The 27804-nt window shown below is 41.6% G+C and overlaps 2 protein-coding genes across 5 annotated transcripts; one reads left to right on the top strand and one right to left on the bottom strand.

Annotated features, from left to right (window-relative positions):
* Position 1: 1 nt before the first annotated feature.
* On the bottom strand, positions 2-27571 carry LOC120450503 (LIM and SH3 domain protein Lasp). 3 transcript variants are annotated; one of them, XM_044006236.1, is made up of 7 exons: positions 26841-27571; positions 10779-10873; positions 3132-3264; positions 2670-2805; positions 627-1787; positions 247-482; positions 2-181 (listed from the first exon to the last, which is right to left on the bottom strand). In XM_044006236.1, exons 1-7 carry the CDS (start codon positions 26907-26909, stop codon positions 2-4), a joined length of 2010 nt encoding a protein of 669 aa, XP_043862171.1. In that variant the 5' UTR covers positions 26910-27571. The 3 variants fall into 3 exon arrangements, with proteins under 3 accessions (XP_043862171.1, XP_039489489.2, XP_043862172.1); XM_039633555.2 differs by having other exon boundaries at positions 627-1724; XM_044006237.1 differs by having other exon boundaries at positions 627-1289; positions 26841-27567.
* On the top strand, positions 20933-22465 carry LOC120450504 (cell surface glycoprotein 1). Of its 2 annotated transcripts, none has more exons than XM_039633556.2 (2): positions 20933-21076; positions 21139-22465. In XM_039633556.2, the coding sequence occupies exons 1-2, from the start codon at positions 21047-21049 to the stop codon at positions 22264-22266; spliced, it is 1158 nt and encodes a 385-aa protein (XP_039489490.2). In that variant the 5' UTR covers positions 20933-21046; the 3' UTR covers positions 22267-22465. The 2 variants fall into 2 exon arrangements, with proteins under 2 accessions (XP_039489490.2, XP_043862173.1); XM_044006238.1 differs by having other exon boundaries at positions 20950-21076; positions 21143-22465.
* Positions 27572-27804: the final 233 nt, after the last annotated feature.

Here is a 27804-nt window from a genome sequence, read left to right as displayed (position 1 = left end):
ATTATATAACCGCCTGCTCCACATAGTTGGCGGGCAGCATGCCGGTCTTGCCGGTACGCTCCACCCGTCCGGTCATCCAGCCTGAATCGATCGACTCCACCTCGAAGATGACGTCGCCTTCGCGGAAGCTGACCTCGTCGACGTCCTGCGCCTCATAGTCGTAGATGGCCCGATAGACGCGCTAAAGTATATTAATATACATTTGATAAGTGTGTAAAATATGAGTGGCTACCATTTGAAACATACCATTGAAGTGCTCTGTCGAGATTGTTTCTCCTGGAGGGAGGAGTAGGATGGCTGCTGGCGCATTTGCTGTTGCTGCGGCGGATGCTCCTGCTGCTGCATCATCTGCACCTGTTGGTAGTACTGCTGGTGCTTCTGCTGCTGGTGAGCCTGCTCGGCGGCGGTAAGCGATCCGTAGATGCCATTAGCCGGATCAATATCGGAAACGGAGCCAATGCGCTTGGGGTAGACGCTGTTGCCTGCGAGGACATACAAGGATGGATTAGTTCTGTTAACGCTACATATTTTCTAGCCGGGGACAAGGACAAGATGAGTGTGTAACATCGAGCTGAGCGCGCACTATCACTACCTCGAACTACCAGCTAGCCTGCTCCGCAACTTACCACCTTGAGTGCCCCGTGGCTCGGAGCTGTAGACCAAAGTGGTGCTGGACCGGCCGGCATTGGGCACCACCCTTGGCCCATCCGTCAGCGGATCGTAGTCCGCTATCTTTCCGATATTGCTGCCGCCTGCCACATGCTGTTGCTGCTGGCTTGGCACATGGCCATTGCTGGCGTGCTGCTTAACGTTTATCGAATTTTCCGAAGGAGTCACAGCGGCGTAATTGGGAGACGCGTACAATTGCTGCAGGTGATTCTGGGCAGCTCCTGGCCCGGCTGCCACTTGTTGCTTGCCGTTGCCATCGTAGGCGGCGACACTGGCCGCCGAGCGTCTCATTTGTGGCGGCAACATTTGGGTCTGGGAGCCGTGCCCATTATTGTTGATGTTGCTGTGGTGGCTGTGCGAAATGCCGCCGTTGCTGGCATTGTTGTTCAGCAGGCTGTGGTGCGATTGCTGCTGTGGGGCAGCCACCAGCGTGGGGTTGGTGCTCTGTTGCTGCTGGTGCTGCTGCTGCTGTGGCTGGTCGTACTGATCCACGGAATTGCCGCTGGGATGATGGGAGTTCTGGAGTATGGCCGAGCGCATCTCATTGTAGCTGTTGAGCGCCTGCTGCTGCGGATTCGAAGGCGACTGTGGTGGCGGCATCTGTTGCTGCTGGGACGTTGCTGTGGGATACAGATGTGAGGCTTGTTTAATGGCTTGCTGTTGCAGCAGCTGCTGCTGTTGCTGCTGTTGTTGCTGCTGCTGCTGGCGCAGCGCCTGTGGTTGCTGGTAGTGTGCATAGGGATCGTGCAGTTGCTGCTGCTGTGCCCGCTGTTGCTGTTGTTGTTGCTGCTGATGCTGCTGTTGCTGTTGGAGTTGTTGGTATGTGGGCGTTATGGCCGCTGTGTTGTATTGCTGGTGTTGTATGGGTGGCGGTGGCAGGGTCTGTTGCTGCTGTTGCAGATAGTGTTGGTGTTGGTGTTGTTGCTGCTGCTGCTGCAGTTGCTGCTGATGTTGTTGGTACTGCTGCTGTTGTTGCTGCTGCTGCTGTTGGTGTTGGTGTTGCAGCTGCTGTTGTTGCTGGTGTAGTGTTGTCGCTGCTGGCGGAATGGGTGAGGCTGTGGGTGCATATTGCGAGAATTGTTCAGCTGCCAATTGCTCAGAGAAGTATTCCGATTCATCTTTTCGATTTGTTCGATATTTATCGATTTCGAGGTGGCGATTAATTAGTTGCAACATTGTCCACAGTCGTTGTTGTTAGTGTGGATGTGTGTGGTGGTGGTGGTGTTGTTGTTGTTGTGTTGTGTGTATCGTTAGGTTAACGGTAGTTCAGAAAGCACACAAATTATGTTGTTGATTTTATTGTTGCAGTTGGTTGATGGTGTGGGATAAATGGCAACAAATGATAAACAAAGTCCACAACAAAATAAAAGGAAAGAAAACAAACCATAAAAAACGGCATTATAATCAATATTAATTACACAATGTGACAGCTGTGATGGAAATAGATACAACATGAATGGATAGTGCAGAATTGCAAATTCTGACATGCCACATGCTTTTCTATACAGTGGAAGTACAGTGGATACAAAGTAAGGATACGGATTGGGTAAATAAAATCATAAAAAAGGAAAGGATAAGAAGGAAAGGGAAATACTTTTTTTTTTTGAGTGAAATAATTCAAGTGACATTTAATATAAATTTAAATGTTTAATTCAATGAACAAAGAAATCAATAACAACCGCTACACAAGTTCTCTGTAAGCAGGCTTTGTAATTTTTTGTGACCATTTAAATGCATGCATGAGTGAATGACGTCAATAGACTATTATAAACACATTAAGTCAATTGAAATTCGAATAAATTAATTCAAACAGTAAGCCCGGCCCACCACCAACTGACCATTATTAAGCGAACGAGCGGTCGCAAACAATAAAGCTTTGATACCAGTGATGATGAGGAGGAAAGATACAACAGTTAGAGGCTCAGAGGGGTCTGGTCTCATAGAGATGGAAATGGTGATAGATACAGAGGGAGGAGGGCGAGTGCAAGGCGACTACTCACTGCTGCTGTCGGAAACCTCGGCGGATCCTCGCTGCTTCTCCATGGCCGCCTTCTTCTCCAGATCCCCGTGATATGCCACGTTCGATATGTGCTTCGTGTTCTGTTTGATCCTCAGCGTTTCCGGGTCATCGGCCACCTGTCGGATGCAAAAGCAATTAGCAACGGCATGCTCCAAATGGGGGATGCAACTGTACATATATCAAGCCTTATCGCAACATTAGGACAGATATATGTATGTTCCGCACTGAACTGAACTTCATAAAGACTGCGCTTTAGTAATATGTAGTCAAATGTGCCAGTAAATACAAACTTATCAAATGTACTATATAAATATTTCAAAGAACTATCGATTGCGGAACTAAATTAAGCTAATAAGGAATAAGTTTGCAATAGAGGTAAAAATAACTTTGGATAATTGGGCTTCCTGTGCACATCTTGCACTCTCAACTTCTCTGCACTGACCTGTGTAAATTTGCCCTTGGCCTTCTCAAAGTCCGCGTGGTACTTAACGTTCGACTGGATTTTCGTGTTCTCCGCGATGCGCTTCAGTTCGGGCGTATCGGCAATGGCCGTTGCCTTGGCCTTCGGGATGTGTCTGCAAGAGGGAAGAGGGGGAGGAGAGCAGGGGTTAGGTTATAGATCAGCAAAGTTAGAGGAGTTAACGCTAGTCAACTGTGCTAGCAGTTGCACAGTCGCTCGTTCTGTGGCATGCCGCACATAAAGTTCATCATCGTACTCGCACACTGCCGGTGGCAATTGGAGCTCTCGCTGAAAATTCTCCACGCCAGCTGGCCAACTTGGATTTCGGATTTGGTTTTCGGATTCACGGAAATTCCGCTCGAGTGGGTGGAATGAGAGATGCTGATTCTGCTGCGGGGGATATACATATGCACATTCGCATATACTTTTATAGGGGCCACATCCATCTCTGATTTCATGTTGGCTTCGTGTGAAAACCTCTGACCTCGCCCCTTAGCTTTTATCAATTAAAACGGAGTCCCAAACAGCAGGAACTACGTGTATTTTTGTGGTTTGATTGGGGTTTTCTTTAGATACCCCCGGGCAAAATAACGGGAATGCATTTCCACAGATTTTTCTGCGGCTGAATGTAGTTTATCAAAAGCCAGATTAATATGGTAGTGGTTTAGTCTTCATACGCCATTGCGTTTAGGCAACTTTCAGCTTGTCTAGGAAGTTTTTATCTAAATAATTAGCATGGGAATTAAATAGAAGACCACAATGCAAATTTATTTGGTTTAAAGCTTGTGAAAAGCACATTAGTTGAGAGCTACCATTTCCTTTGAGGATTAGGAATGCTATTGCAAAACTATTCATTCCATTCACATTCATGGCTTTCTGACGAACTTGATTTTATTTAGGTGTTATTTTTAAATTGAATAAAAATATATAAAGCATTCAAGCAACCAAGCCTAACTGATAAAATCACAGTGAAAACCATTGAATGAACGCAAAACACAATACCGTTGATATTTTTATATAACTTTTTGGATCAACTTCCCAGCTTCATCCCCACAGACTAATACATCAATTTAATTATTGGCAGCAGCAAGGAATAACATGGCGCATCTGTTATGCGAAAATAATCATGGCGAACAAACACACGCAGTTTTGTGCAGTTCCATAAATTCACAACTCTTTTTGTTTGCGGCCATGTGCGGAGTGCTTTAACCTATCAGCGGGCTAATCGATCGATCGATTGGACAACAACCCAACTGATAACCAACCTCGATGACTCGACTCGTGAGGTTGATAAACCCACAGCGGGGAAGAACTCCTTTCGGCCTTTTAGCCCTATTATAGTCCCTCACCTCATATAAACCATATAACAGTATTGTAAACGTAATTGCATGCAAGTCTATTGGCTTTATAGAATATTTATGGGATTTTAGCGATGTTATAATCGCCTACAGCTGGCGCCGACTTTCGAAAGGTGGTAGGGGTGTTGTTTTCACATCGTTCTTCCACCGACAATAAGTTGCAATCGCTGTGGAATGCGAACCAGCGACAAAACAATGACAACTGTCACACACGCACAGAGGTGACCACCATCGAGATGGATGGTAATGGTACGGCTCGCTATATGGTATATGGTATATAGTATATAGTATTTGCTATAATGGCATAATGGTGCGCTACACATACGGTGGACAGTTGATAGTGGCACAAGGCCGTTTAATGACCAAAGCGTGTGAGCAGCACCAGACCCAGAATCACTGAGAGAGCACCGATGCATGTAGGTCTATTCCAAACAACAAGACTTTGTGTAAGCTCTCTTAAACGCGACGAATGCAGTATACTCTCTATTTACCCACCCTAATTCACTTTACTAAAAAGACCCAAATTAACTTCAAAGGCTTTACAAGACAACTGGGATATGACTATACAGATTTATTTATATATCTCTAATTTCGTTTGATCTTGGACAATTTTATAGGCAAATATATACCTACAATTAACACCAAAGGGTTAAGTCATGTGAAATTAGTACCCTTGCGAATTAATGTACTGGTTTTCAAATAGTTTTCACCAGCAGATACCTCAGTTAAATAGTTCAACCCGCGAAAAGGGTATACCCTAAGTGCAACAATAATGCATTGTTGTTGCCGCTGCAAGCTTTGCTTTACTTTGCTTTATCGTTCAATATGCGTTGCATGTGTGTGCCACAGATAGAAGCAGGGCAGGAGAAGGGGAGAGGCGGATGAGGTGGTGGCCAAGGGGCAGAAATAAGTACAAAGCCCGAACCGCAGAAAGCATCGTCCGCATTGCCGTTGCGTTCGGTCGGTCAAATTGCTGTTGTAGCTGGCACACATTGCTGCTGCTGTTGTTGTTGCTGCTGTTGCTGCTGCTGCTAGTTGTGTTGCTACTGTTGCTGGTAGCTGGTAATGATGACATAACAATGCTTGAGCGCCCGGAGGCGACATTGGCGAGCGTCTACCACCAGCGGATGTCTCAGCACGTTCCCAATAGATCAGCAGCAGCAGCAGCAACAACAACAAAGGCAGCAACAGCAGCATGCACGTCAGCAGCAGCCAAACTGGCAACAACAATGCATGTCCATGATGCAATTGTTGCTCCTTTTTTACTGCTTACATTTTATTATTATCAAAGAATTTTAATTAATTTGTTTCACCAAATGTTTCCCAAGGAGAACCAATGATCATTTCATTTTCACCAATATATTCTTCTATATAAATATATTTGTAAAATTTTATGTTTTGATCATTTGTTACACAATCACATGCTCTTTATAAACACAACACAGGGTATCTGTTAGTCAATTGACGGTACCAGTTGTAACTGTCGCTGTTCATGATTTCCCACACAAATTGCTTTTGATGGAAAAGAGGATATCTGGATTCCCGGCCATCAAACTGGACCACATCGCGTGGTAGTCATCAAGCATCGAAAGACCATCCAAACCAGGCGCAAACCACCCATAGCCAGCCCAACATATAAACGAGAAAAACGGTTCGGACATTCATTGGATGTCAACATATTTTCCAGCTTTTTTCACTCTTGTTTTTTACTTACTCCTATTTCTTTGTTTTTTAATTTTTCCCATGTGGAACAAGCAGTGACGGTGATTGGTGTTGAGTTACCATGACAGTCTTTTGTTGTTCGACGACTTTATGGTGTTGTTGTGCAATGGATCAATGTAAAGTAAGCCAGGGAGGGGCAGTTACGACTTAATACTGGCCAAAGCTGATGAGATGAGATTCACAAAAGACCGCATTAAGAATTACTACCCACTTTATATGGTTGTTTAAGCCAGAAATATGAATGTTCCTTTTAATTACGGTTGTTCTTTTTTAAGTACACTTCTTAGGGCATCCCATCGAGTTGGAAAAGTTGGAAAAGTTAGAAAGGAAAACATATTCAAGTGTTAAATATTATAATATTTAATATTAATATAAATATAGTCAATAGAAGTATTAATGTCTGAAGGGTAATACTTTGAATATATTTTCTCATAAATAAATAATTTCCGTTACTGCGCTGACTGAGATGGCATAACAAAAAGAGAAATCACTTCACACATAATTTGCAAAAGCGTTTAAATTGAAATTAAATGCATGTTCGGCCAAAGTGATAATCTCCGCCCCTTCTCACCCCTCTCTACCCCTACGCATTTACAGCCAAAAGTTTTTGGCATTGGCCCATCAACGTCATCATCGGTATTCATAGTCCGTTGCAGTCAATCAAAGTGAGCATAAAAGTTCGAAAATCCATCGCACAGACAGCAACAGCGAAAGGGAGTGAACGGCAGTGACTGTGTGTAAATTCCCATCGCGTGTTTAAAGCTTTTAAAAATTCATATTCAATGGCCGGATAAGAAAGGTGTTCCCGGGGTAATCGTTGACACCACCACTCCCAGCTCATTTCGGTAGCTAAATAGGCGACCCACAAATGTTTGTATTTAGCATAAAATAGGGGACAAATGAGACAATGCCCCCAACTCTTCCAGGCCGCCAGGCTGCCAGTCTGCTGACCCAACTATTTTTTGGTAATTGAAAAGGTTTTTGTGGCCGTTGTCACTTTTGTTTTCTATTTTGTGGGCGGCTTAAGTAATCAGACGAAGATATGTGCACAGCTACCCATATATCCCATATAACCATCGGTATTGTTCGGATATTTAAGCCGCGTTTTAAAACGAAAGTAAAAAACTGGGGGGGAAATGTGATGCAAAATGAAATGAGAGAAGACGAGAAGAAAATGTGGCACAAGGGGCGGGGTTTTTGGATGATGGGTTGCATGACCATGGTTCACTGGGTTTTTATGTTAATAAATAAATGCCAATGATATATAGAAAAGTATCAGCCTTCTGTTCGGCAGATGTTTCGCAAGCCCCGCTTTTTATTTTTTATTTTACACAACCAAGGGAAAACGATACGAAACGGAATACAAAATAAATGCGAAAAAACGAGCAAGACATTGTAAACATCTCGTTTTCTAGTTCAATTCCAACTAAATGGGGCCTGGTAATGTAATGTATACAAAATTGTATGAATAGAAGTTCCTTCCCACATTTGTACACATGTGCATGTGCATATATGTACATACATATGCAAGTGTACTTTTGGTTTTGGCCCAAAGCCGGCTTCTTTTCCTGTCCCGTCCTGTCCTTTGGCTTTCGGCCTTAGGTAGACAACGGCCAGGAAAGCCGTACTTCAAGATGCAATTAGGGCGAGGAGAAAGTTTCGTTTATTGGGGATGGACATTTATCCACAAGCTTCAAGTTGTACAAAGTCCCACATTTCCGCTTGTGAATAGAGTGGACAACAAAGGATGCTTGGGATATTTACTGAAACTAGTTTGATCCAAGAGTTTCTATTTATTTACTATTCCTACTTGTTGGATTTCTATTGGGCTCTACTACTTGTATATAAATGAAAATCAATTCCGAAACAAATGAATCTTCTAGTACGCTTACGTTAAGCTAAAGGTAAGTACATTTTTAATTTGTTTTACATTCATTTCGATCCTAATAAAATGAAGTCATTGCATCACAATTAACTACAAATATCATCCAGTTTAATATCCAAAATTAAGAAAGTTTCCCATCAATCTTGTAGTAATTTTCCCATTTTGAACACTTCCTTCCCTGATACGCGCGAGTATCACATCCATGCCCTCAAATCCAATTAACAATCAGTTGTCGGGCACTTCAGCTTCATATGTGGCCCAACTTTAATTGCACGTTTCCCTCATTTATCCTGTGAATGAACTTCATAATTTATTGCAATCGTGTTATCCCCAATGGGTGGCTGACCTCTCGGCCCAAGAAAGCGGCACTATGAAAACTTTGTTTTGACCCGTACGTAACTGGATGGGAAACTATCTTTTGTCTGCAGACGGAACTTAACAGAAGGCTCCGAAGAACAACCAGGCAGGCGAAACTTCCCGAGCAATTATAAAATGCAAACCAAAAAGTGGAAGTTGAAGTCGCCGCAGTTGTAAAATGCAAGAAACCCAAAGTTGGGCAATAGTTGGCACGTAAAAATACCCTATATAAAAGAAAGAACAAAGTCCTTCAAGTGTTCATAAGGATTTATAACTGACTATAGCCTCTACCTTTCCGGCAATTCAAAATGAAAGAACGATTCAGAGCTTAATAGTTTTCATTAATCTCGATCTGAAATTAACTCAGGGAGTTGGGAATGGAATTGAATATGCCCCTTTAGAGCCGAAAGTACCCCGCATAAAAATCTAGATCGAAGACACGGACAAAAAAAAAAGGAGGAGGAGCTCCGGATTCCCGCACGTGGCGTCACGTAATCGGGGAGCAGCATTTGCCGGATAGGTGCAAACTGTTTGAGGAAATGCAGTGAAAGTGCTGGCAGCGGAATACGGGGCGTAACCGCTGCCACTTTGCCGCTAAACCACATTGCCGAAGCTGAGTCCATGTTGCAATTTATGCAGGCGATGACATCAGTGGAAATTCGCACAAAGCGAACGGGACATGTGATACCACCAAGCAGACAGCACAGTTTTCGCCTGCGGAGAGAAGGGGCACTGCGCAATGGAGCTAACGGACGCATAACTCAATCCGCATGGAATTTTTATTCCCGCAGCGGTGGCATCCACAATAAATCTGCATTAGAGCAGCAGCAGCGGTAGTCGCAGTAGTCGCAGGACAGAATGTAGTATAACCAAAGAAGGACCATGCGATCCGATCCCCGTTTCACTGCGCCCCTGGCTTTTGGCTCAAGGCCAGCAAATGCTGCCACGCACTGCAGCAAAAAGAAAATATTGGGCAAAAGGAGCTGAGGAGCTGTGGAGCTGTGGAGCTGGCTGGTGTTTGCCACAATACAAAGCAAAACACTTGCTCTCTTGTCCGCTTACCCAGTCCGGTATGTGTGACATTGTCTACAACAATGAACATGACAGCAGCAAGCGGAGTCAGGGGTGGAGTTCTCTACGGAAAAGGTGGCTCGCTCGTTGGCTCCCAAGGGGAACTTGGAACACCCCCCAAGTGACACAGATTCCCCATGCGATGCGATTCCCGATTTGAACAGCTCAGCAGGAAACGGGAAAAGCTTTGTGTGCGCCAGGCGTCTAGATGGCAGAGTTGATCACCTGCTCTTCAATAGGAAAACTAGTTCTCGGAGTTGGGGGAAGTTACGAACAAAAAACCAACTTTAAACTATATTTATGGGATAATGTAAGGGTGCTATGGAAAATGTATATAATTTACGTTTAACTATGTAGCTTTCAAGTTATCTAACCAGAAATTGAAATGAACCAAACGGTTTAAAGGAATCCAATTTAAAATGAAATATTTTCAGCTATAGCAATGCAAGCTTTTAGACTATTCAAAAAACATAATGAAACCGTTAGCAAAACAATACCGTCACAGGCAAAGAAAAAGTTGATCAGAAAATAATATTGTTGTGGATATGAAAACAATAGCTGGCTATCATTTCTAATCAAAAGAACGCAATAAAATTAAATGAAGCCAGAATGCAATCATAGCTGGGCCCAAAGGCAAACAAGTGCTGCAAATGTGAAAAATTCAACCGCAACCATTAAATCTAACTCTAAAGCCTATTATTAGAAGCAGCTGCTGTTATCAAACGAACAATTAACTAGTTCACCGGGTGAACTGGAGTGGGTTTCACCGTAGCTCCGCCTGGCCCACAACTGCATTTCCGCATTCTGCACCCATTCTGCATCCATTCCGCCGGCATTCCTTATCCAGCCCGGACTTTTCCCTAACCAGCTGCTGCACTTTTTGCTCACCCACTTGCAGGGAGTTTTTGCAATTTTCCAGTGCATTTAGGAGTTATCTCCGCTGCCAGGGGCCCTCTGCCCCACCCACACATCCACTATCTCAGGGAGCGATTAGATAAACGACGCTAATGAAGATTGCCAGGTGAGGGAGGCAAATCAAGGTTGACCATCCTCCGTCGCATTCCGATTTCAAGTGGGTGCGATGCGATAAGGCTTAACGTGATTGCCCCCACTGTGCTCCACAATTGTTCATGGATCCCGCTGGCGGTCGGTGATGGGAGGAGAGGGAGGGGGATGGGAATGGGGATGGATGGAATTCTGGGGGCTAGGGGGTGGTATAAACTTGGTTAAACTTACGCCTCGCAGTAGGGCATTTTGTTGTAGCCCTTGTAGGTTTTCATATTGAGCGTCATGCCGCATTCTGTGCATTTGAAACACGTTTTGTGCCATGTCTGAAACGAAAGAAAAGAGGGGAAAAACGTTGAATTACAAACGTAGAATCAGGGAAATTGTCGAGAATGCAATATTATTATTGCTATTTGTTCTTTTTTGTTTGTTGGTATGGCGGTGGTGGTGGTGGTGGTGCTTCTGCCTCTACTTCCTTTGCTCTTTGTTGCTTGTTAGCCAAATTGGCGCAGTGCAACTGAAAACTCTGGGCCAAGCCAAGCATAAGAAGCGCTCTCAAAGGTTTTCATACTATTCCGTTAACTAGAAATTTATGCGTGCATATATATTTTCTCCAAAATGAATTGGAATTGAAAAAAGCGGTTAAAGAGATCTCAAAGAAATCGTAAAAATTCCAACTGTTTTTGGCTATAAATGAATTATTATGATTTTATGTGCATAAAAATAAAGAAAGAATACAAAAATGAGTGTTGTTCGTGCTGAGCACAACATCACGTTAGCAAAACATCCTTTAGTTTGAATATCTGAAAAATTAATGGATGTTTTTATAGATTTTTATAGCTGTTATGATGAGTGCATAAATTTTATCTTGAGGAAAAACAAAAATCAAGAGATACTTCTTATTTTGTGAAAAACACAAAAAGAACCACCAGAATTTCCAATTTTCTGTTTATCTCAAACTTATACATACGGCGATGAAGGTGAAGAATACGAAGATATCGTAGTTAGTACGGTTCAGTTAAGATAACTGGTTAGATAAGCGTTGCCAAGTCAGACAGATGAGAACCAGGCAAACAGACATTGAAAATGTTGCGTGATTTGTGGTGACTTGGCATATGAAGTGGGGAAGAGCTCCCATCTCACAGATACCGGGATACAAAACTTCGCAACGACCAAAGTAAGAACTTGTGATGGAACTTGGATAGCTCGACTTCGTATCTGGTGCCTGGATGTTTGGTTTTCCTTCTTTTCTGTTTCTGTTTGCCTGCAACGCGTTATGCAAATTTTCCGAAAGAGGAAAAAATCTCAAAACCGCAATGGAGCCCCAACACATCCACATTCACATCCACATCCCCATTCCCATTCACCCCACCATCCTTGACGTGGAGGTCAACAAACGATTAACTTGTCTGCGGATTAGCAGCCGAAAGAGAGGGCCATACACTCGCCGAAAGAGATGCCAGATGGGAGTACAAAATATCTCCTAATTGGTTTTCAACGCTGTCTGCCACTGGAAGCTGGCGCAAAAACATCGCAAAACCAGTTTAAACAACAATTAAAAGTGTAGACACAAAAAATACGATAGTTAATTGTTTGATGGACGCAAACAAAGATAAAAAACAAAAAATAAGTGAAATAAAAACGAAAGAAGTCAGTTTACCGCATTCCATGGCCCGAAGAGAAAAGCTGAAAGCGAAACAATCTTTGACCCCACTGAACCGAAACCCGAATAAATCATCGCATTTTTCTCCTGACCTGACTTTTGAATCTGGGCTTAAGCAAATGACTTTCCAGCTCAGGGCGCATGCGTAACAGGGGCAGTGGTTTTGAGTATTTGGCCAATTGGACCACCGATGCAGTTCGTTCGGTAAGAATGCCTCAGGTTCAGACTTTCGTTACTACTAGTGGGCATAGGATTTGGTTTGTTAAATGTGTGTCGAAGACATTAGGGTCTTTAAATTTAACTCTGATGTATGGACTTTCTATTTAGTTTATGTATAACTGAAAGCCATATTTATAGCCATAAAACCATTACAATATTAACAGCGTAGCAAGCTTGTTTATTCAACGACTACTTTTTTAATGTTATTTTAAATAAAATAAAAATTAAGTTTTTTTTGTAATCGTGTTGCGTGAAAGGCTAGCAAATGTAGCAACATATTTTCAGTAAAGTTGTTTAAATTTATTAATAGATTAATGAACTTTCCGTATTTGACATAACTTCAGTCAAAATTCGTAGTCAAAGTCCATAGACTTTGAAGCTGTTTGGTTGCAGGCAAATTGCATTTTCGGTTTCACTTTCGCAACGAAATGCTGTCGAGTTTCTTGCTTTTTTCTCACATATCTTTTTATGTTGTAGGAGTGGCCATGTGAATCTGGATGGGCAATGCACACATGGGAATGTAGACATGAGTATTTAAATGTGGTGAGGTAATAGTATGGTGGTCGTTGGTCAACAACGGAGTACGTCTCCCGCGTCAACTGCATTCAATTTCCATTTTCTCCGGCCGCTTTAACCCACTTTTTCACTTTTGCTCGCTTCTCGTCTTGATTTTCAATTTGTGGCTCAATTTTCAAAAGTTAAACGTTTCCTCTTGGCTTCGCTTTGTTTCGTTTTGTTTTTGGTTTTTCGTTTTGGGTTTATTGCCGGGTTGTTTTCTGTCAACCACGACGAGGTGTTAAATTTGCATTCGAATTTGCACGCTTTCAACGTTTCTCGACCCAAGTGGCGATAAAAACAATTGGCATGAGCCACGAAATGGTAGGAAAATCTCGAATTACCACGGCAAGCCAAAGCCAAAGCCAGCGAATGACAAATGGGGGCAATGAGCACCACCACCAGCAACAAAACCAGAAACCACAAAACAAACAATTCGTTCAAAAAATCTATTTATAAACGTAATCAAGAAAAATAGACCAGACTTGAAGTGTCAAAGTGATTTCGTTAAATTTGCATAAGGAACTGAAACTGGAGCACTTGGAAATGGGAACAGATATGTAAAAAAGCAACTGATTTCACCAATTCCGAATTTGGTTAAAAAAAGATTTCAGACGAAAACAGCTCTCCTTTTATTACTTATTTAGTTGGATTTGCGAGTCGACACCTATTGTTTTTACACAAATTCAAACTCCTTCGAACCTTTTGCAAGTGTCATTTGATGTAAAGGTGGTAAAATCCTTTTGAGATTTTCACATTGTTGGCAAGGAGAATAATTTTCCAAACTATTGTTCTTGCACTTTAAACCAAATTTGTTCTCTCTAGACCGAAACATAACTTACTCTAACATATTAAATGCATACTAAATAGAAATATTTAATACGGAAGTTTATAAATAAGCTTTTTATATATTAGAAACTCCATTATGTTTATTGAAATGTAGATATATGTTATGTACAATTTGTGCTTTCTGGCTTCTTCAGGCACAAGAATCTTTGTGATAAACAGGCTTTGCACCAAAGTGATGAGATCCGCAGTGTGAAGAGTATTTCCAAGGCGAATTCCTAAAAGTTTTGGGACAATAAACACTTCAAATGCCAAACGGCAAAAGGCAAACACTCTTCAGACATGAGAGCAAACTGAAATCCAGATTCGCATTGTTGTCCACTGCCAGATTATATGGTTTTTATTTCCTTTTTGCTGGATTTTGGTTTTTGTTTGCCGGTCACATCAGCAGCAGAGGCAGTGAGGGAAGAAATTCTATGGCCATTCAGAGGGAGAGATGCTTTCTCTCTATTGTCCGGGGAAATGCTTCTCAGCTTTCTTTGAGCACAAATTAAAGTTCGACTAGATGCAGCGCTTAAAAAACTGTTATTTATGCTCGTATAGCCGGTACCGTTATGAGCTATCAACGGAATGAAGTCGAAGCGGCAGAACTCCCCCCGCGCCAACTAAACATAAGATATTAATCATGATTTAAAGCCAACTCTGCAGTCTCTTGGCCAACTCTGCGTAGCCATAACATCCATATCCATATCCATATCCCTCGCTCCACCAGCAGTTTAATCAAAACAACAACTGGAGAAACCATCAAAGTGGAGAAATGAACGGGCAATAGTCGCAGCGAAGTCGGGAAAAACAGGCATCACCATCGAAGTTGCCAGTATGCACAATAAAATATAGAAAATATAAGATGTGATGACACTAGGTTCAGACTGAATACTTTTATCTAAAATAAACAATGGCAATGTATAAATACACACCTCAGCAAAACGATCTCCTCTAACACTCGACTCAACTTTGTTTACTTTTCCAAATTTCAAATATTCTAAATTTAAATCGATATATTCCAGCGACTAGTTGCGAACACTCAAAAGCACTTTTAGTCCAGCATGGACCACTGTTGCCCAAGTGGAATGAAGTGGAATGGAGTTGTCCCCGCCAGAAGACAACGCCATATCCGAGCGCGGAGGAACCCTCTTCTCCGCCCGCTTCACTTAGAGCACTCGACATTGCTGGAGCATGAGTCATCCGCACTCAAAGAGTGCTCTTGCAGCATTAGGTTGCGAATCGCCCAGATTCTTGCCGGCAAAAAACAAGTACACAAAAAATGAATGAAAGAAATATGCGAGTAAAAAGCGCAAAAAAAGCGAAACGAACGCAGTTGGTGGCCCCGATCGCTGTCTCTTCATTCCCCACCACTTGCGGCAATAAAAGAAATTAATAAACAAATAATTTGGTTATATCTCTGCTCTCAGATTGAAGCCAGCGGACGTGCAAATATGTGGAAAAAATAATAACCATAAAAAGCGATTCTAATCAAATGTGCCTTGTTGCTCTTTCGGCGAAACTAAGTACACGCGGAGAAATAAGGTTTCGGTTTACCAAATATTTTTGTAAATTCCCTAAAATTTCATAAATTGACATGTTAAATATGTCAAACCTATAAATTTATAATTAAAGTGCCCATACAAATTACAATCACTTGCCTCAGCTCCCACCTTAAGCTCTCGTTTCAAAATATCTGCAATAAACTTTTGCAAAAGGGTAAAGAAATATATTTCACCGCGGCGAGTGGAGTGACATAAAGGCCAAAAGAATGTTGAATGGAATGAGGTTGAGGCAAACATGATCCACATGTTCGCATAATGCCCCACATCGGATTTACTTTGAGAGCTAGCCCCGCCTTATCTCACAACTTTCACAATGAATATGACTCAAGATCCTAGGGATTTATCGCGAATGCAATCTTTAAGATTGCGCAGTCAGGAATTGAGTTGAATTTAACTATATATGGCATGGTGCGATATTAGTTCACTATTTTGGTATAATGGTATACAATTTCGCTGCAAGATTACGTAATTTTTTCGCCTTTTGATTGTGCGGATGTAGTGGCAAAAAAAACAAGTATGCATATGACAGAGTCCGAGCAGCGTAATTGCAAAATCTAACAAGTTCCAGTTTTGCTGCAACTCAAACAAAGGCAATCCAAGTCACAGAAAACAAACACAGCTCCAACTTTGTCTATCAAATTCAATTTATGGCACCCCCTATTTCCTTCCACCCCGAAAACAACTTTTAATTAGCCATCAGCTAAACTCAAATAAAGAAAGGAAGCCCCTAACTCAATTGAACGAAACTGAAAGCGCGTTCAAGCAAATTGAAAACTTGTAGATTCCAATCAATGGGAATGGGAAGAGATCGGTTTGACCAGATACAGCCATACAAACGGTTTTCCCTCTTTTCCGCCCTTTTTCGGGCGTGTGAAAACGCCGAAGATGGAAAAACATGAAGTGAGAATTGCATAAGCAAACACACTGTACAACACAAACAGCTTGCCCGGGGTAAATATTCAATTATAGCATGACCAAATTGGGGTTTAAACTGGTCACGTCAGCAACAACAATTAAAAACCATTTGCCGGCTTACTTAACGCTCATCAGCGGCCAGTTGTTGTTGATAATGACAATTATATCATGTGTGGGCCACCATATAGGGAAAGTCACATAGTCAGACAGTCGAGTCGGATAGTCGGACAAATACGACAATTGTCCCACAGACCGACACACAAGAAACTCAATCAGTTATGAGGTAGTTAACTGATCGAGTGCCGATGACTCATTGCAACACCTCAGACTGTATTTAACGATGACAGTTCTTTATTTGCCATTTTTGGGTATTTTCATTTTTGGTACGGATTGTGAGTACGTCGGCCTTAATCTGTAAACACCTTGACCTTACGTCAGCACGCATTTTTGCTTATAAACAACAATTGGCGGGCCGCAAACAGAGCGTGGCAAGGCGTGTTAAATTGACCAAAAACTTGAACGCAACTCCGGATTTTTTGGGTTAAGGCGCAGCCACGGCTTGCCAAAACAAAATGTAATAAAAACCCACTCGAGAATCCGAAACAGCAGACTGCTTTATTACCCTTTAACGGGCTTGGATTTTAGGTTTTAAGGTGTTAAAATTACATTTACACCCTCTTTCGTACAACCAATACTACAAATATTATTTAAATGTACTGAACATCTAAATTATGTGTTAAATGGAAAATTCCCTATATCGGAAATATTTGGCCGATAGGTAAAGTTATGGAATAGTAAATATTCCGAACTTATCCGCATATATTACCTTTAGACCATAGCAGTTATTTGTATTGCCAACAGAAGATTGGTATTCATAGAATTGATATTTGGGGTTAAATTATGTTTTTGAAAATAAAATTTTAAGAGCTGTTTAAATTATAGTTGATGCTTAGTGATTCAAAATTCATTATTTTGAAATGATTGTTAGGGAATTCAAAAAAAGACATTTTAAAATAAAAAAGATTTTGTACTAATCAACTATTCAACTATAATCCCCTTCCCATCAAGAGTATCCACGTATGATGGGTACTCTGGCACAAAAGCTCGAGCTGGGAGATTGGGATAAAAGAAGAGGAAGCGGTTTAATTCTGCTTGGTCGCTTTCACTTCCGCCTCATCAGGCGGATTCCCCCTATATCTTTCTATACGTGTGACTCCGAAACACCCCCGCCCACTCGAAACTCCAACTCCAACTCGCAACTCGGAACTCAAACGCTGCAGCAAAGTTCCTCCATCAGCGTCATCAGCAGAAGCTGAAGACACAGCAGCTGGCAACTGCAACTGCAAGTGGGTTTTGATTTCACGTGGGGTGTGCGGACTCTTTTTCTCTGTATTTTTATAGATGAGAGGGGGCAGGGGGAAACTGCCGCCTAATGCTCCTCTTCTACGCAATCAAATTTCTGTTTGCTCTTCTCTATTTAAATTGGGCATTACCAACGCTCCGGTGATATATGTTTCCTCTGCTGTTTGCCTGACATCTGTGCAGGCGTCGGATCAGGGTCTTGAATATGCATATAACGATTACCATATGCCCGATGCTCGATTCCCGGGTCACCCATGGGAATATTCAGCAGAATGTGTGGGCGAAATGATAAGAGCAATTAGAAAGTGATTTGTGAACAAGTCTCTGCTGTAGATCACTTGTGACACTCCACACAAAGGAGTCAAGCTTGATTATCTATTCAAGACTTCTCTTCCGATTGCCGCCACTTGAACAAAATGTTGTTAGCGGTCGTATCAGATTAAGGAATGATCTATTGGGTTCAGCATCCCTACTAATGAGGAGGTTGGGAATTTACATATATGAATGAATGAACGATTATTCGGCAGATGTTTTTTATTGCTATCATTTGATGAAACAAAAATTATTTATAGCTTTAAGTGGTTTCTTAGTTTGACAATCTTGCTATCAAGTTGCATGAACTCGTACATTTAAACACCAGACAATTGTGATTAGGCACCCAAAAATTTTGTGCTACATATATTCTGTAAAATAGGTTGTCTGTCAAAACTAAGCCCTATATGTTTATCAGATTTAACTCACCTAGTCCCGGCTTTTTCACGCCATTTCCCCGTTTTCCCCGCACCCGTTGTCCTCTTCGCTTCAGTCAATTAGCAAAGTCAATAGGAAATACCGCCTGGGGCTCCTCCTCTCCCACTTTCTGTTCAGTTCAGTTCAGTCCATTTCAGTTTGGTTCAGTTCTGCTGACGTTTCAGCATTTTGCTTGTTTAATTTATAAACGTCAGAAACTTCATACACTCCATCCCCCCTTTTATCCGGCAGTCAAGACCACTATTTGAATTTTCACTGGAAGCACAAAGGGCTATTCCCACACAGTGCATCCAAATGGCAAGTGCTAATTCAAATACAACTACGAGTGGCAGGGCTTATGTGATTAGCAAAGATTTTGTACAAAAATCAGATCTAGTATCCAATCGGTTGACTCGGCATCCGTAGTAAGGAAATCATACATGCATCTGTCTTATATGAGTACTTAAATTATTAATTAAGAGGGCTCTTTGCACACAAGACGAACAAGCGAAACTTTTGGATGTGGGACACAAGTTCAGCGGCAGCAGAATGCGGTTTGGGGTTAAATGTGGGCCAGAGCTGAATAATAGAAAAGATTTCACTGCAACGGGCGCAGAAAGCGGCAAATTGAAAGCGACTTAAGCACGTCCATCAAATGTCTAGTGATTAAAAACGGTTTTATTAGGCTCTATTAAAATCGATGAGGTTAATTCTTAAATATAAACTATTTTCCAACCTGGATTAAGGATGCATTTCCTTATTAGGGGGGTGTATATAATGGAAGAAAATAAACCTCAAGTGCCAGGCAGGCAACTCAAGAGTCAAGCAACCACCACTTGAACTTCTCCAACTCTGCCCTTTTTCTCCACAAATAAAACCCATGGCAAATGCAATAAAAGCACCAAAGATAGAACGCCCCGCCTATTTACAGATCCCCCTCATTGAAAACTTGAATGCGGGGGGATCAATTGGATGATGACGAGGAAAGTCATGCAAATGCTTAAGAGAAAGAAATAATAAACTAAAGACAAGAGGGCTGCGAAGACGAGTTCAACTTGTCGTTTCTGTCTGCCCCTCCGAATTTACACGAGTCGTTGGCAGACCTCTCGAGTGATCTTTCCCCTGGGATCTCCCCTTGTCCCCCTGTCGCCCTTGGCCCTCATCCACGGGTGAGTTAATAAAGATCAATTGAATTTAAACAAAGCAATTCATTCGAGGAGGAACATACTTCGAACATACTTTTTGTTACATTTACAATTTGGGACACAATAGACGCCAAGTTGCTGGAAAAAAGCTGGCCAAGCGAAATCTTGACTTTGAAGTTTGTAGGCATAGCAAATTCTGTTTGCTTGCAGTTTTCTCAGTCGTTTTTCTCCGCCTTTGATTTGCTTTCTATCTCAGCGAGAAAAAATTGGCAGCGAACCTCTTGAAAGCGAAGTCTAATTAGGCAATGTCTCAATGAAGGGAAATGGGAGCAGAAACTCAAGATTCTCTGGGAGATTAAAGTGCAATGAAAGTGAGTGTGGTAAGTCGAGGGCTTTTGAGGCAACACAATTGCATAAGCTCGAAGTGAAACAAAAGTAATGGCCAAAATGATTCTCAGGCAACAGGGAACCGGAAAAAAAGATAATTAAGGTGCAGAATGAAGAAATGGAAAGGTTGAGTAACTTCATAAATTACAATGCTCATTTATTAAAGCTTGCTTTTATATTTTATAATGCAATGATTCCTGTGAGACATTGCTTATTTGATTGCAATAATGGGCAGTACTGACCTACAAATATTTTATATTTATAACAAACCAAACAAATTTTAAAATAACAAACTTGCCATTACATAGATTTCTCTAAAAACTATCTTCATTTATCCACTTTACCATATCTAAATCTGACTGATCAGAAAGAAAAGATATACGAAGTTAAAGACGGGAAGTAAATTGCAATAAAGGGGAAACAAAGACAGTGACAAGTCGAAATATTGTCCCCCTTTATCGCATCTGCATCTCTCTTCGTATTCGCCTGTTTGACCACTTTTATTTTCATGCCTCAATTGAGGCACCCCACTCCAATTTTCCATTTTCCACCTTCCCCTTTCCCCGGCCATTTTCCCCACCTTTTCCTTTTGGACTCCGCATCATTGTCCGTCCACCGTCGAGTGAAAAATTGATTGTCATGCAAAAGTGAACTTTAGTTTCGAGTTTTGAGTGAAGTGAGCGAGGTGAAGAGGCTCAGTCAAGAGTGGAGAAAATGTATATAAATAAATACATAAAGCTATTGTCATTCTTCTCCTCTCCATAGTGGCTTCCGAAAGCGAAAAGGTTTTGAGTGAGGCACAGAAAAAAATAGTGTCGATCTACCGTTTGACATACAAAAGGCTCTTTAGCTTTTAAACTATACTTTTTAATTTTGGTATCTAATAAAAATATTATCTTGCTGAATTTCCAAAAATACTCTACACACACCAATATTATTATTACTTTCAAGCTTGGAGAAGTTGAAACCTACAAAATTTGTTTTAGTATATTACTGCCGATATTTAAATCTTTAGAATTGTAGTATTTATTAGTGTGCTACAACACTTGTATAAATACGGTAACCTGATTGCTAGTTGTCAAATTTCTAGCAGAACAGTGACTGTCGAATCGTGGAGACTCATAGAAGAAAATGAAATCCCAGTACACCCGAAAAGCCAAAGTAAGTGGTTGTTTAATGTCGTCATCAGGTCAAGTAATCCCCGATTCGTATCCCAATGTAAGCCAGAGCCAGCAAAAACACCTACAGCAATAGAGCCCAAGACGAATAGTAAACTGGCGGGTCCAAGATCGAGATCCACTACGGTGGTGGTGAAGCGCCGGAATCGCCGAAATCGCACTGATGGAGCAGCCGGAGGCGCCACAGGCGGCAATGCTGACGTGGGTAAATGCAGCGCAGGTTTCTGCGGAGGTGGAAATTCTAGAGGAAATAATTCCGAAGGAGGTAAACCGACTGGATGCAATTCCGGTGGATGTAATTCCAGAGGAATTAATTCCCGAGCAGGTAAAACCGGTGGAGGTAATGGTAATACCGGTGCTGGTAGTTCAGGAGCTGGGAACAAGTCCGGCCAGCTCGTTCCGGTGCGGCATAAGCCCCTAAGCGACTACATGATGCTGGAGGAGCAACCTTCTGCATCCAGTCGTCCAACCACATCCTCTTCCTATTTATCGGACCAAGATCCTCCGATGAGTTATGCTGCTGCGGTGGAATCACTCCCCGTGTCTAGGCTCAAGGTCAAGGTGGTGCTTTCCCCACGTCTCAAGCGGTCCGTCAATCAGCCGCCCGTCAAGCGGCCGAGCCCCAAAACTTCACCCGACACCAAAGTCAAATTGACCCCACCGACGCAGTCTAAGCCAAACAATGTTCAGCTAAATCCGAGGCGCAACATGGCCCAGGTTCCTCCCCAATCCCGCGTTGCCCAGGCGAATCCCAAGCCAAACAACTTAACGCCACCTGCCGGCAACAATAAGAAATCCAAGTCAAAGAGATCCCAGAAGGCAAGGCAAAATCAACAACGTTCGGAGGCAACTTCTACAGAACTGCCAGTCTCACCACAACCGTGTGATACTCCGAGTAGTTCGCCGACGTTCTCCGATACCACCGCCTACCTGGACCATTACCATGAGCAAATGCAGCGCATTCTGGCGGAGCAGACGGCTGGTCAAAAGCCTTATCCCAACCGTGGCCAAGTGAAGTCCTGCAAACACAGTGTCCAGCTCCCAACCAACCGATCTCTTTTCGACTTCGATGAGCGACTATTCAAACGCGGCGATTTGGAGTCGGCCGCTATTTTGGCCCAGAATCAGGCCATGATACGCAAGTGGCTGAACCCCAGCATGCTGATCTCCTAGGCAGCTCGATTAGCAATGAAAATTTATCAGTTAGTTTTATGTGTTTTTGAAGTTGTTATGTTAAATCAAAATTCTAAACAATATCTTATGAGCAATCTCTGTGGCATGCAGGCTTACGACCTACAAAACGGAAGCCCATGGAGTTTGAACTGCATTTTGAATATAAATTGGCAAATAAAAAAGTTATTTAATTCCAAAATCGGTATTGAAAAGTAAAGTATTTTTGAAACCTTTTTTTCAGCGCATCTACCGATTTTCCAAATTTTTCTCTCTCTATCTCTAACCGTCCTGAAGTTTGTTGCTGTAGTCATTTGTCACTCGAAAAGGATGCAAAAATTAAAACATGGCCCAGTGAGAAGTGATGGCCTGTGAGAAGGGGACGCCAAAAGAGGTGGCTTCGGAGCGGGCGGAAAGCGGGGTCAGCAGCGGGGTCAGGCAAGTGCAAATGTGTGCCAGAATGACAGGGGCGGCGGTGCGCAGAAGCCAAAGGGGGTCTCGTTAAGTGGCAAACGAAGTCAAACGGGCGGCGACGCTTTTATTTTTGATGCTTCGCTGCCTCTTTGTGTGACTTTTGCTGCTCTCAACTTTCCTCTTTCGCCGCTCGAATCGTGCTCTGCGAAATTGGCCAGAAAAGGCTGGCCAAAACTGGCACGTTCCTATAGCTATGCCCAAAGCCATAGAGCCACAGAGCAGCTCTCTTTCTCGATCCCCCCAACTTCCCATGACAACATGACAACAAAGAGGTCATTTACTTTCCTTGCGAGCATGAAATAATCGTTCGTCGTGGCTCTGACTCTGAAAAAAGATGTAAAAACATCGAAAACAGCTCGAAAAGTCAGGCCAAAGCCAAACAAAGCGCAAAGCAAAAAGTCAAACTCACATATTTCGTGCAAAATAAAGCCCAAATGCAACAATGACTACTATTGGTAATGTCGTAGGATGGGAGGATTGCAACTTAAAGATACTCTGTATCTGCGAATTTGAGCTTTTTCTAGCTAGTACAAGAAAGAAAGTTTCGAAGACATTTTTAGATATTTTCTGCGCATACTAAAAAGTATTTTAAGCTAGATAAAAAATTCACAGTTATTAATACATCGAGTTGGCTTTTAAGAATTTGTAAAGGATATTAATAGTTTTTGCATATCTATGATATCTATTATTTTAATGATTCTCCTATCATTTCTCCGTATTCCAGTATACCCTTCGTTCCACAAATGCAATATAAGGCAGGAAGGAAAATATAAAGCTGAGAGATAAATGAAATTGGCAACAGAAGCGACAGCCACAGAGGATATAGGCACGGCTTCAGAGGCCCAACTTTATGGGCTAGCAGTCGAGTTGACTTCTCCATTCCGAATCGTTTGGTTTTTAATTTTTTTGCTCGTATCAAAAATCGATTAACAAAGCGCCGGCAGCAATGCGCCGCATAAAGCCGCAAAACTTTAACGGCACATTTAAAAAGGCATTTCTTCAAACGAATTCGCGTGCCAATCTCTCTGTGTGTTCGCGTCTATGTATGTATGTATGCGCACATATCTATGTGAGGTGGAAAGAAATAAGAGATAATTGGTATGAAATAGCCGTTTATTGCTGTCACGAGTATCGATTTCTATATCAGGATATCAGGATGTGTCACGTGTAGATAGCAGCCAAGGAAAATCTTGCTGAAAAGTCCCTATAATTCTATCGCTGTTTAAGTTATTGTGATTCAGTGAAAATTTTTAGTATAGTATAGTATAGTATATAGTACTACAAAAAGTAATACTAATGTTCTGTTTTAATGGTGGAAAACAATCACACAACCATTGCGTAATCAAACTGGACTTGAACGTCGAAAAACAATAGTTAGAGCTTGGCTTCTGATCTCACAGGTTTTTATTAGTCAGGGTTATTGTATTGGCATAAATTGTAGGTACAGTGCGTATTGGGTTGAGAGAAATTTTAAGTAGCAAAACTGGTAATAGTAATTTGGTAACTGGTAATATATAGATAAAATAGCTAAACTCACTTGATTACGGTTCCGTTATAAACATAAAAAAATATAATTTATAATCAAATCAAATTCCACAAAATTTAGTTTACCATTTCCTGTTTTCTACGAACTACAGTACCCCCTCCAATCATTAGAGAAAAATAAAAAATTCCCCAATTAGTAATGCGCTCAGCTGGCAAAATGAAAAGATGATTGATCCCCTCTGCTAGCAATCATTTATTTTGTCAAGCCTCTGACCTCATATGGCGATCTATTGCTCAACTCTAAAGTCTGTTGTGAAATGCATGCATTTAAATTGCTTCGCAATCGCAGACACACCCGGCAACAGAAGGCAGCCGCAAGTTAAACACGAAACTACACAAGTGAACTAACGCAATTTAATGTAAAGGTAAACTTATACTCCTCAAACTCCACCCCATTTGTGCCATGAAACGCCGTGTTTACAAGTTTCAGCATTTCCATTAGGCGAAAAACACACGCAGACGCACATACATAAATGTTTTATAACCGACTTCAGTGCGTCTGTCTTGCAACTTTAAAACAGTCTTCATTACTCCATTGTCTATAATTAGAATCGAAACTGCTGACTCTGGAGGGAAAGAAGAAACTCTGGGGAGACGAGACTATAATTAGGATGTGCTTGGTGGAGAAGGGGTATTAGTTTCATGTGCGGGAAAAGGGGGTCTTCGGATTGACACGTTTCAACGCTGCTGATACTCGAAGCTGATTGGCAATCGGAATTCGTTGATGGATTCAATTCGATTCAAAGGGGGAAACCGAAACCGAGCCAAGCGATTCGTAATGTAAATGTTTGGCTCGATTGCAGCGTTATCAGCTTCCAAATTTCGTCGGAACAACAACACAGGCCCTCAAAACGTAAACACAGACTGACAACCAGCCGCCAAGGGCGAAAATAAAATGGAACTACAACAAGGAAAAGCCTCAGACTTAGAGGCAAACAAAAGTTCGCTTAAATAAACTGGATTAAGCGTAAACCAATAAGCCCATGGGCACTGAACAAGAGAAACGAAAGCCCCACTTTGCGTGCACCTACAGCTGTGTTTAGAGGTTTAGTTGGAAAACTAATTGCAAATATATAGTACAAATAGTATTCATATCCATAGTTTAAAATGTGTAAACTAATTATACACTTTTCCTTGTTAAACCAAAAGCATTCAGTTTAGTTACACAACTACAAACGAAATATCCTTTATATTCTTAAGAAAACAAATTGGTACTATTAAGAAAAAGTTTAAAAAAGGCACTGAGTTTTATTTTAAATATTATTTATGGTCATTTCTCGTAATGCCCAATTCTTATAATTGGACCGTTTGTACCGTTAAGGCTCAACGATTAGCATGAAAGCAAAAAACCTAAAATTTCCTGGAAAATTCGACTGACACGAAGTTATTACGAATTTTGAGTAAAAATCCCTTTTTTTTAAGTTTTTGATGAGTACATTTTGTTGTTAGGCGAAAAAACATTTAAATGTTTTGTCAAACAAACTTTTAAAAGAAAATAGAATTGTGATAATCTTATCAGTACTCCCTTAAAAGGAATGTAAAATCATTTCATTTTGCCAGCTGCTAATTTCGCGAGTACCACTGTGTCAGATTTCGGCTTGTGTGTGTGTGTGGAGAACGCAGTAAAAAAAACTGGTCTCAAGTCTCGAAAATATGCGCTCAAGGTCGGTCAACGGATTTGCTTTTGTTGCTTTTTCGAAAGACAACAACAACATCAGCAGCAAAAGCAGCTGCAACCAAAAAAGCAGTGCGAAAAAGACACAAGATCGCAATAACTGAAATGCAACAAGCGCCGCTGCGGGAAAGAGCGGCCGCGATATAATTAGAGAGGGAGCCCGAAAATTCTGCCAGCGGAAGCGGCGGCGGCAAACGTAAATTAAAAGCAATTGTAGAAATTTCCTGAGTTGGCGAAAATGTGAACAGTAATTTCTGTTGTTGTCGCCACCCGCGCACCACTACACTGAGCATAAATACTGAACTGATCAGTTGCCACGATCATGGGATATGAAAAGATGGTTCTATTTAGAGTTAACCAGTTGGGAATAATAGATATTATATTAATAATTTATAGATAATAAATTGTTTCTAAAAAATTAATACATGGAAATGGATTTTTTTTTAAGAAAAGAATAACAATCAATATCAATACGTAAACCTTTTATGGAATCTATTGTCGTTTTCCTCAGTGCAATAGTGCCATTACACCCACACATAGAAGCGCGAAGCTGCGCCGTTATTTTCGAGTAAATATTTGAATTCCGCGAAGCGAATGGAAAGGCAGCCAAACAACTTTTGCGGTTATTAAGCATAGGATAATAAACACCGAAGAAGCAGAGCAACATAAATAAAAAAAAGGCACGCATGATCAATGGGGGAAGGGATAAAATCATGGGAGGAAGCGGGAGAGCAGAACCCACGGCCATGTGCCAGCTAGCCGTCTCGCTCTAGCGCCCGCAACAAGTGCACAAAAGAGCGGCTTAAAACGGAAAAAGGAGCCACCACGAACATTATAGAATCTAAATAGGATGAATATGCTGGATATAGGGAATGAAACTCACTTTGTCCAGACACTTGAGCTCCTCGATGGGGTAAACCACCTTTTGGCAACGGGCACAGGTTTTATTCATCTTGCCGCTTTTTCCTCCTTTGTTTGTTTCTTCTGCGACTGTGTGTGTATGTATAAGCCTTTTATTTACACAACAGGATATTACTGTTAACTATTTTTATTTTCCCCGTATGGACGACACTGTTCGCACTCCACGATTTCCTCACGAATTTACGCTCCTCTCGGCCTAATTTTGCATATTTTCTTGTGATCTGCGAGTCGGAGAACCTGATCGGATCTGAATAGGAACTACGGGAATGTATTTGTTGTGTGTACAGGTATGAGCCGAGAATTTGATTTACACTATTCATAAAAACATCTAATAACTGGTTTGCTTTGTTGTTGTTGATACATAAAACAACTGACGATCGATCGCATCGACTTTTTGTTGTATTTTTGTGAACCAATTTGCACTTTTTCTCTTCGTTTTGTTAATTTTCAGCTGTCGCGACTGCGCTGCAGGTAAAAATAAGCGACGCGCGCAGTGGAAAAAGAAGAAGAGCGACTGGCGTAGGCGTTGGTAACGAATTAATCCCGTTGTTTTTGATAACACCGCACAGAATTTGTAATCTATTATTTGAGTGTTAATTTTTAAGGTGAGTTTGATTGAGGCGCGACACAAACGAAATAACGCGACAATCCGCGATAAATATTCCGTTCCGTTCGAATAGAGTGACCGCAGCAGACTGCGAGCAAAGTGACCGTTGCGGGGTTGTGGTGCAATATTTTTCGATGTCATGCTATGTTTTTGTGTTCCCGTTTTGGCCGCACTGGAGCGCCACTGTTTCGTGGAGATATTTCATTGGAGTGCGACCATCTCGAAGATTGCTGAATACGCCAACAAATTTTAAAACAAAGAGCGAATACTCAAATTGCAACTGATAAAATCGACAATTACTTTAAAAGAAATTTTAAAA

This window comes from Drosophila santomea, chromosome 3L (assembly GCF_016746245.2).
Source record: "Drosophila santomea strain STO CAGO 1482 chromosome 3L, Prin_Dsan_1.1, whole genome shotgun sequence".
Lineage (NCBI taxonomy): Eukaryota > Metazoa > Arthropoda > Insecta > Diptera > Drosophilidae > Drosophila > Drosophila santomea.
Note: the sequence above shows the minus strand (reverse complement) of the source record. Positions and strands in the feature narration are given on the sequence as shown.